The sequence below is a fragment of the Chiloscyllium plagiosum genome, chromosome 31 (assembly GCF_004010195.1).
Source record: "Chiloscyllium plagiosum isolate BGI_BamShark_2017 chromosome 31, ASM401019v2, whole genome shotgun sequence".
NCBI classification, from domain to species: domain Eukaryota; kingdom Metazoa; phylum Chordata; class Chondrichthyes; order Orectolobiformes; family Hemiscylliidae; genus Chiloscyllium; species Chiloscyllium plagiosum.
In genome coordinates, this window is record NC_057740.1 from 45,086,374 (window position 1) to 45,097,127 (window position 10,754).

The 10,754-nt window shown below is 39.8% G+C and overlaps 1 protein-coding gene across 1 annotated transcript in view; it reads right to left on the reverse strand.

The window, feature by feature from the left end:
• The window catches only part of retreg3 (reticulophagy regulator family member 3), a 59,569-nt gene that overhangs the window by 20,151 nt on the left and 28,664 nt on the right, over positions 1-10,754 (reverse strand). Inside the window, exons 4-6 of the mRNA XM_043721583.1 lie at positions 7,421-7,547; positions 5,972-6,056; positions 4,314-4,451 (exon numbers count right to left, since the gene is read on the reverse strand). Coding sequence (XP_043577518.1) covers positions 4,314-4,451; positions 5,972-6,056; positions 7,421-7,547 — 350 coding nt within the window. The remainder of the gene's footprint in view (positions 1-4,313; positions 4,452-5,971; positions 6,057-7,420; positions 7,548-10,754) is intronic.

Sequence of the window (10,754 nt, forward strand, 5' to 3'; positions counted from 1 at the left end):
AGCATCAACTACTTCCCTGGGTGAGGAATTCCATAGATTAACAACCCTCTAGGTGAAGAGGTTCCTGCTCAGTTCAGTTCTCAACCTGCTTCCTCTAATCTTGAGGCCATGCCCTCTGGTCTTAGGATGTTTCCACTGATAGGTGAAACTATCTATTTCTATGTTATTGATTCCCTTCATAAATTTTATTTTTCCATAAGATCCCTCCTCATTCTTCTGAATTCTAATGAATATAATCCCAATCTACTCAGTCTCTCTTCACGAGCCAATCCCCTCAACTCCAGAATCAACCTCGTGAACCTCCTCTGCACCCCCTCCAGTGCCAGGACATCCTTTCTAAAGTAAGGAGACTAAATCTGCACATAGTACTCCAGGTGTAGCCTCACCAGCACTTTGTACAGCTGTAACATTACCTCTCCGATTTTAAACTCAACCCCTTTAGCAATGAAGGGCAAAATTCTATTTGCCTTCTGAACTATTTGTTAGACCTGCAGACCAACCTTCTGCAATTCATGCACAAAGACACCCAGGTCCCTCTGCAAATCAGCATACTGCAACTTTTTAACCACTCAAGTAATAATCTGTTTTGCTGTTAGTCCTACCAAAATGTATGACTTCACACTAACATTGTATTCCATCTGCCAGACCTTTGCCCATTCACTCAATGTATCTATGATCCTCTGCAAAGTTTCACATTCCTCTGCACACTTTGCTCTGCCAACTCCAAATCAACTATATAAATTGTATATAATTGTGGTCACAACACAGATCCCTGAGGCACACCAGTAGTCACTGATTGCCAGCCAGAATAGCACTCATGTAACCCCACTCTTTGCTTCCTGTCAGTCAACCAATCTTCTTTCCCTAACACCATGAATCCTTATCTTATGCAACAACCTCATGTGTGGCATCTTGTCAAAGGCCTTTTGGAAATCTAGGTACACCACCACATCCTCTGGATCCCCGTTGTTCTCCTCGTTTGAAATGTCTTCATAGAATTCCAAAAGATTTGTGAAGCATGACCTGCCCTTCATGGACCCATGCTGCATCTGTACAATGGGACAATTAATAGGAAACAAAATACGGAAGCAATCAGGAATCTAACATCAAGCTAAGGCACAGCAGATAAGGGGACAACTATGAAAAGGTTGAGGGGGGAGTGTGGTGGTGGTAAGTGTAGTCAATGCAGGACTGAGATTTAAAATGCAGGACTGAGATTTAAAATGCACACTGTTACAAAATGAGGTAAATGAGCTTGTAGTGGTTTGAAATTGGCGGGTATGATCTTGTGGACTGGGATGATGTGGGATATGGCTGCAAGGAGAGGAGGGCTGGGAACTAAATATCTCAAGGATTTGTGTCCTATTGAAAGGACAACCAAATGGACAGAGGAGTTGGGGTTGCCTTGTTGGTAAGAAATTAAATTAAATTGATAGCAAGACAGGACATAGAGCAGGAAGGTGTAGAATATGTAGGCAGAGTAGGAATCACAAAGAAAAAATGACCCTGATAGGAGTAATGTATAGGCAGTGACAATGTGGGGCAGAAAATAAATCAGGGAGGTAGAAAAGGCACGTAAGAAAGGCACAATTACAATCATCAATATGCAGGTGTACTGGGAAAATCAGGTTGGTAACAGATCATAAGAAAAGAAATTTATGGAATGTCTAAGAGATATTTTTGGATCAACTTGTGGCAGTCAATTACAGAACAGGCAATTCTCATTAGGAAGTTAAAGTGAAGGACCCCTGGGGGGCAGCAACGATAAGACGACAGAATCATCCTGCAGTTTGGGAGGGTGAAGCCGAAATCAGATGTAATGGTTTTACAATTGAGTGAAGGTAACTACAAAAAACATGAGGGAGGAGATGGTCAGAGTTGAGTGGAAGGGAAGCCTAGTGGGGAAGACTGAGCAGCAGCACGAGCTTATGAGGGGTAATCCAGGAGGCACAGCAGAAATTCATCCCAAGGAAGAAGAAACACGCTAAGGGAGGATGAGGCAACTATGGCTAACAAGTTAGGGACAGCATGAAAGCAAAACAAAAACTTACAATGTGGTGAAGATTAGTGGGAAGCCTCTTAAAAAAAAAGTAGAGGACAACTAAAAAAGCAGAAAGAGGGAAGATGATAAAATTTCAGAGTAAGCTAGCTCGTAATAAAAGAAGATTGCAGGAGCTTTTTTCAAAACATGAAAAGGTAAGAGAGAAGCAAGAGTGGACATTGGACTACTGGAAAACAAGTCTGGTGAAGTACTAATGGAAAGTGGTACAAGAAAATATGATAATGTTTAAGAGGCGTTTAGACTGGCACATGAACAGGCAGGGAATAGAGGGGTACAGACCATGTGCAAGCAGATGGGATTAGTCTAGAATTGCATTGTGGTCAGCACAAACGTGGTGAAGCACCTGTTCTTCTGCGGTACTGTTCCATGTTCTATGTATAAAGAAATGCCAGAGGAACTGAATAGATAGTTTACATCAGACTTCACAGTGGTAGGCACCAGAGAGTGAGGGGGCAGAAGTGTGTATAGCAGTCATCACTAAGAAGAGGTTGCTGGGAAAAGTCTGAAGGCTGTTAAATTAGCTGGAGCAGATGGTCAATATGTCAGTCTTCTTAAGGGAATAGGGGAAAAGATTGTGGAGGTAGTGGTGATCTTTCAGGAATCACTGCAGTTAGGGAGAGTCCCAGAGGGCTGGAAAATGGTTCACGTAACAGGAGATGGGAAATTATAGGCTAGTTAGCCTGATTTCAGTCATTGGTAAGATTTGAGAGTCCATTATTAAGGACAAGATTGCAGAATACTTGGAATTGTGTGGTAAAGTAGGGTTGAGACATCAGGCTTCAAGGGGAGGCCTTGCCTGACAAATCTGTTAGAATTCTTTGAGATAATGAACAAGTTAGACAAAGGAAAGCCAACGGATGTGATCTATTTGGATTTCAGAATGCCTTTGACAAGGTGTTGCGCAGGATGCTGCTAAATAAAACAAGAGTCCATTGTATTAGGGACAAAGTACTTGCTCAGAAAGAAGACTGATTGACTAGCAAAAGATAGTGGGGATAAAGGGGTCTTTTTCAAGACAGCAGCCATTGACTAATGGAGTTCTGCAGGGGTCAATGTTGGGACCTCAACTATTTATGTTATACATGAACGATCTGGACAAAGAAACTGAGGGCATTGTTGCTATGTTTGTGAATGACACTAAGGAAGCAGGGAGGCTGCAGAAGGATTTGGACAGGCTAGAGGAGTGAGCAAAGAAGTTCCAGATGTAATACAATGTGAGAAAGCAGGAGGTTATGAACTTTGGTCAGAAGAAGGGAGACATGACAACTTTTCAAGTGGAGAAAATACTGCAGAAATCTGAAGCACAAACAGACTTAGGAGTTCTCTTTCAGGATTCTGAGATGGTTAACATGCAGGTTCAGTTCGCAGTTCGGACTACATTTGGAAAATCACGAACAGTTTTGAGCCATGTCTGTAAGGATGCTGTGGCCTTGGTTGGGATCCAGAGAAGGCTTACAAGAAAAAAGCCAGAAATGAAGGGTTTGTCATACGAGGAGCAGTCAAGGACTCTGGGTCTGTACTCAATGGAGCTAAAGATGAGGGGGATCTGATTGAAACTTACAGAAAACAGAGAAACCTAGATAGAGTGGACATGGAGAAGATGTTTCCATTAGTAGAAGAAACTAGGACCTGAGGATAAATCCTCAAGAGTGAAGGGACGACCCTTTAGAAATGAAATGAAGAAAAATCTCTTCAGCCAAAGGGTGTGAATCTGTGGAACATATGATCGCAGAAGACTGTGGGTGCCAAGTCATTGAGTATCTTTGGGAGAGGGGGACGGGGAAGCGACATTTTCTTGATTACAAAAGGATCAAGGGTTACTGGGAGAAGGCAGGAGAGTGGGGTTAAGAAGTATATCAGCCATGATTGACTGGCTGGGCAAACCCAATGGGCTGAATGGCTTATTCTGCTCCTGTATCTTATGGTTTTTAATTCAAATACGCTGACAATCAAAATTTATTAGTGATGATAGACCACAAGCTCGAATTAAATGACATGGTCTCTCCCTTAGGCTAGGCTCAGTCAAACTATTTTGTTTATATGTTCAGCCAGGACATAACTTGTGTGAATAAACCATGTTTTAACTCCTTGTATAATGTGCCAAAATAAAAGCAATTAACAATAGCTCTGATATGCCATACTTAATCCTAATCTATATTAGTTTTCATAAAATAAACCAGAGGTTCAGTCAGATAGAAATTAAAGGCATGTCAAATCAGAGTTAATTTCATTATCTCTCCCAGTTACTCACACTGTCTTTCCTGCTGTTTTGCCAACATGTATCCCTTCATGCTGAAATCCAGCCGCTTAAGCACAGGTTCAATTCTGGAATTAATCTTTAGCCCCAGTTGGTGATAACTAGCCAGGGGCCAGAACAGTATACCAATTACTAAGAAAGGAAAATATTGATAAATAAAATGAGTGACAAACCACAGCAGGGACATCTTGAAAGTCAATCAAGTTATCAAGTATTCTTTCTGGATTCAGCAGTAGGAAAGTGTGGAAACAAGTGTTTTTAACATCAAATCTCTTGAGATCCAATCGAGATGAATAAAGGTATTCATAAGCTGAGAAAATTTCCGTGCTTTTGTAACATACAACTGTTCAAGATAATTATCTTCACATGTAACATGGATAACGTATTTTCTACTTCTGCTCCACACATCTTTAGAATTTGATACGTAACAAATCACTGTAATTGGCACATGCTGTCCCACTATAATTCACACTACTGAAACCAGTATTTTAAACAAAGATTCGGTTTTAAATCACAACAGCAGAAATAAAGCTCCCGAACATTGCACTTCATTATACCCTCAGATAAAGCTCAGTTCCTTCAGTCCTTCATGGAGATCAATTTTGATCAGCTATTTGGTCTGCTGACATCAGATATGTCTTAAATTGTTGAGTAATGAGGTAGAACTCAGATAGCCTGACAGGTGTGGTTCAGTTGGTATCAATCTTGTCTGTGAACAAGGTTCTGGTTTGAAGTCCCACTCCAGGATTTGATTTAAAAATGAAGATTGACAATCCAATGCAGTACTGCAGACATCATGCCTGTTAAAGGTACTGGCTTTCAGATAAAACATTAAACAGAGGCCCAATCATCCCTTTCAGGAAGGCTTAAAAGATCCTGTGGGATAGTACTGAAGATGGGCAGGGGAGTTATCCCTGAAATCTTGACGAGTATTTATCTGACAATCAATACCCAATTTTCTGGTCATTACACATATTTGCTGAACATGAACTATCTACTGCATTTCCTACATTGAAACAGTGACTAAAAATACATTTAATTCATTTTAAAGTACTACGAGGTGGTCAAAAAAAGAGTAAATGTATATCGGTCTTTCTTTTCAAACAACTTAATTTCCTATCTTGCTCCTGAACCTATGGCCAGTCACATTACCCACTCCCTTCACTGCCACCACTCACCAATGTGGTTTATGGCACCAAACAAGAGCAGTAGGAGTGCTCGACACCTTTGAATGCAGGTCTAACTGTAGCTGTAAAAATGATTTGTGATTGCTTTTGTTTATGGGTCACTGACCCATTCATAACCCATTATGGGTCATGCACCAGCTGTTGAATAGTCAACTTCTCAAAGAAGTCACAACAGATCCAGTCAACTGTTTCTTTCACACACTTTGCTTTGATGGTTATTGATGCAGGGTGAAGAGGCCACTTGTAGATGCAAAAAGAATTAAGCATGAAGCTGAACGCAAATAAAACCAATGAAGAACTTATGCAAGTATTTCAGCTATCAGTCATAACATTAGTTCCTAAACTCAGCACAGATCAGAATACAGACCTACAGTAGTAAGGTTATTTGCAAGTTATTTGAAAATATATATCATTTTATACAGGACCAACTTATATACAAGTCAGATGTTTTAAAACAGCACTTACAAATGATGTAGGACAGGAAGAGACCAGGAATGTAGCGTCCAATTACAGCCAGGAATGTGAACACACCACACACCAGAAGACAAAACTGAAGAAAACAATTCAGACACAATTAATTCAAACCTTGCATATAAAGCTACTTTCCTAAAAGGGTCGAGTTCCTGGAGAGTTTTGGAATGATTCCTACATCAGTAGTATTATGAGATTCCCAGTGATGCATAACAACAGTTCAGGCACCACAGGTTTGGGTCTGTATTAAATCTAACATCCTGAAGAGTTTATATCAGAACTGCTGTCACTTTAACACACTCTTACCCCGAACCTCTACCCCAAACTCTCCAAGCCTTTCACCCAATCACTTCAACAATCTCTTACCTTCCTAACTTTACTCCTAATGCCACTTGTTTCTTCCCTCACCCACCACACATCCTGATGACTTGATGCATAACCACAATTAATTGTATCGGAACCAATGACCAAATATTTAAAAAGGAATGTTACCTAAGAACAACTTTGAAGGGATTGTAATTCAGCTGATTGAGGAATTTAAAACTCTTTAATACACTTCCATAAAACAGTAGAATGTTTGCTAAAATAATATTTCAAATTTATGGAAGGCAATGGGGCCAACACAATAGATTCCAAGAGTTCATCATTTTAACAAATGTGTACCAACTTTTGCATGTTGTTTCACAGGATGTGGGTGTCCCTGGTCAGGTTAGCACTTACTGCTCATCCTTAATTGCCAGGGGGCAGTTAAGAGTCATCCACTTTGCTGTGGGTCTAGAGTCACATGTAGGCAAGACCAGGTAAGAATAGCAGTTTCCTTTATTTGTGAACAGACAGATTTTACCAACAATTGACAATGGTTTCATAATCATCACTGGACTCTTAATTCCAAATTCTTATTGAATTCAAATTCCACCATCTGCCATGATGGGATTTGAACCTAGGTCCGCAGAACAATACATGCGTATCAAGATTGTTAATCTAGCGATAATACCAGTAGGCCATTGCCTGACTTCGGTGGATTTTTTAATTCACTCGTGGGACGTGGGCATTGCTGGCTGGTCAGTATTTATTGCCTGTCCCCAACTGCCCTTGAACAGAGTGGTTTGCTAGGCCATTTCAGAGGGCAGTTCAAGGTCAACCATATCGTGTGGGGGTCCAGAGTTACATGTAAGCCAGACCACATAGGATAGCAAATCTATTGTGTTGGCCCCATGACCATAAGTGGATTCATGGTCATCATTAGACTCTTAATTCCAAATCCTTATTGAATTCAAATCCTGCTGCATCTGGATTTGAACCTGTGTCCCCAGGAGATTGGCTGAGTTTCTAGATTAGTAGTCTAGCGATAATACTGCTAGACCTTAGCCTCCCCTAAAATAAATACACACATATTTAACTCAAGAAATTCCAGTAATCCGATACTTTGTTCAAAGCTCTTACCTTACCAGGATTTTGTTTTTTAAAATGGTACAAATTCTTCAAAAACCTCTCTGCACTGAGTGAAAGGTCTGCCATTCTGTGACAAAGTTCAGGTACGCTGAGCAGTTTTGGGTGAACAAGTCCCCAGCTGCACGGGAAGAAATAACCATTATGTGTCAGAATGTCATCAAAACTAAAAATCACTTACAAACACATTCTAAATAGAGGAAGGGTAAGCATGACAAACTATAGTAATTCAGCAGAGCGAAGATCAAGGACTCAGTCTAATACTTTGTGCCCCACATATCATCAGCATAGAAAAAGGGTACTGTTTACAATTCGGGCCTGGACTGAGAAGTGGGGACTGCAAACCATTTATGAATTAGGACTAATTTCTTTCCTCAAAAGAGAATTTTGGATAAGAATCAAATTGTAGCAATGTTTATTAAACCAAATATTTTCAAATAAAGTCAAAATGCTGCCAATGCTGAAAATCTGAAATATAAACAGAACCTGCTGGGGAAACTCCATGTCTGGCAGTATTTTCGGATTGACAAAAGACACGGTTAATGTTGCAAAGGTAATGAACCATTCCACTAGGACTCATTTTCCACTCAACTTTAACCTCATTTTTCACAAAATGTCTCTTCGTTGGAACAGTTCTTTGATAATAACCCTGTTTTTCTCTCCAAAGATGCTGCTAGACCTGCTGAGTTTTATAATTAGTGACCCACATTTCTCAGGCACTAGACCTTTGGCAAATTGTTTAGAACATTCCTCTTTACAGAGAAGCAAAAGTTAAGTATTAAACAGAAACATACAAGCTTCAAAAGATGTTAACAGCAAATTCCCCTGAATGGGTGCTAGAGAAAACATGCAGAATGAGATAGGACAAAAGCAATGTTTTCTAGATTTGTGTAGAGCAGCATATATAATCAGCTTTTTGGCAAAATTAAAAAAAATTCACAATCACACAAACGGGATTACTGCAAATGAGACAAAAATCAAAAACATTCCATCCAAAACATTTCTTTCCCAAGCATGACCCACAGGACTTACCACTGCCCGAGCCAATGTGCCCATTCACAAACCCAATCCCCAAAAAACCATGGCATAATAACTTGAATCTAAATTCGGCTGCAACTAAGTTTCTTCAACAATAGGGGAATCAAAAACAAATGCACAAAAAATGTTCAAGTCTTTTCTCAACCTTTAGTCAATGGGATTTCAAATACTTTGATCGGTTATAACTGTTTTGGAGCTAACAAAAGGTACAAACCTAAGTGCACAGGAAGTGCTATATATTCATTCCATGTACTTTAATCTATGACACCCCAGAGAATGAATATGAGACAACCACGAGATGAGTGTGGAATTGATGAAGAAAACTGAGATATGGTTATTGTAGTGATTGGAACAAGTTCAGTCAGGTGGACCTCAGAATATGAATTCCCTGACTGGAGCTGTTAACCTGGTCTAAATCAAGGAGAGCTGGCTAACAGATATAAACAGGAGTGTTAAGGGTCGTGATCAGTCTAGGAGCCAACTCTGAGCTAATTGAGTCAGTGTCATGTAGTGTGTAAATAAATGGTGACTTTGTGATGGGACACTGGCCTTTGTAGAGTTATTTTAGTTACGCATTTCAATTGGCAGGATTTGGTCAACATATAGAAATATTGATTGGAGCCTCGACTCATCACTACATTTATAAATGACTTAATGCAGGAAAGGTGGCTATAAAAACAGGTCTACTTTTAAATTACACAAAGTAAATACTGCAAATTGAAGTTAAAGTTGCAAGGGAATATTGACAAATTAAGTGAGCCAGCAAAATTATAGCTCATGGAATTTAATATGGGCAAGTGTAGGTTATCTGTTCACAGTTACAGGAAGGAAATTGGTCTTTTCTCTAAATGGCAAGATGACAGGAACTGGACAGCAGTTGAGACAAAAAAAAGGTCCAAATAAAGAAATCATTGAAAACTTGTGGAATTAGTGGATTCAGAACTAGTGAACTTCTCAAATACTCTGAACTAGTGGACAGTATAAGTTACTACATTAATGGAATGGTGTATTCCAATCAACTTCAGGTAAAAAGCCAAAGAGGTGGAAGCGATTAAAGTTCTGATTCAATCACATCTGCAATGCTGCATTTTGGTTCTTGGTAGCTCAACTTGGGTAGAATACAACCTTAGGAACACAAATATAAACAGACACCACACAGACCTTCAAGCCTGCTCTACAATCAACTTCACGTGCTGACCCACTCCTTACAGCCCTTAATTCGAGAGGCACCAAAAATCTGTCCATCTCTGTCTCAGACAATGGTACAGTTTCTACAGCCACCCGAATTGGAGAATTCTAAAGATTTGATCAAAAGATTTCCACTCATCTCAGTCCCAATATCTTAATCACTGTCTCTTAAAAAAAAATTGTGTTCTAAATTCTCCACCCAGGGGAAAAAAAAATCAATCAATCTTTCAGCGTCTAATCAAGTCCATTCAGAATTTTCTAAGTTTCAATTAGATCACTTCTCATTCTTCCATACTATAGATAGCTTCTCATCATAAGTAACTCTGTCATCCTAGGAACCAAACTAAATATTTACTATACCACATCTATCGCAAGAAATTGATATTTTACCTATGCTTGGTGCAGTCTCACCAAAGCCCCATATAATTGTAGCAAGATTTTCTTATCCTTATACTCCAATTCCTTTGCAATATTATGCCTTCTTAATTGCTTGTTGTACCTGCACTTTTTCATTGTATAATTTATTAAACCTGCCTCATTACACATTACCAGATCTAAAAATAGCCTGATCTCTGGTTGGCTCGACAACATATTGTTCCATGAAACTGCCCTGTAAAATTTATACAGTCTTAAGACCATAAGACATAGGAGTGGAAGTAAGGCAATTCGGCCCATAGAGTCCACTCTGCCATTCAATCATGGCTGATGGGCATTTCAACTCCACTTACCCACATTCTCCCCGTAGCCCTTAATTCCTTGTGACATCAAGAATTTATCAATCTCTGCCCTGAAGACATTTAGCGTCCCGGCCTCTACTGCACTCTGTGGCAATGAATTCCACAGGCCCACCACTCTCTGGCTGAAGAAATGTCTCCACATTTCTGTTCTGAATTTATCCCCTCTAATTCTAAGGCTGTGTCCACGGGTCCTAGTCTCCTCGCCTAACGGAAACAATTTCTTAGCGTCCACCCTCTCCAAACCATGTATTATCTTGTAAGTTTCTATTAGATCTCCCCTTAATCTTCTAAACTCCAATGAATACAATCCCAGGATCCTCAGCCGTTCCTCATATGTTAGACCTACCATTCCAGGGATCATCCAT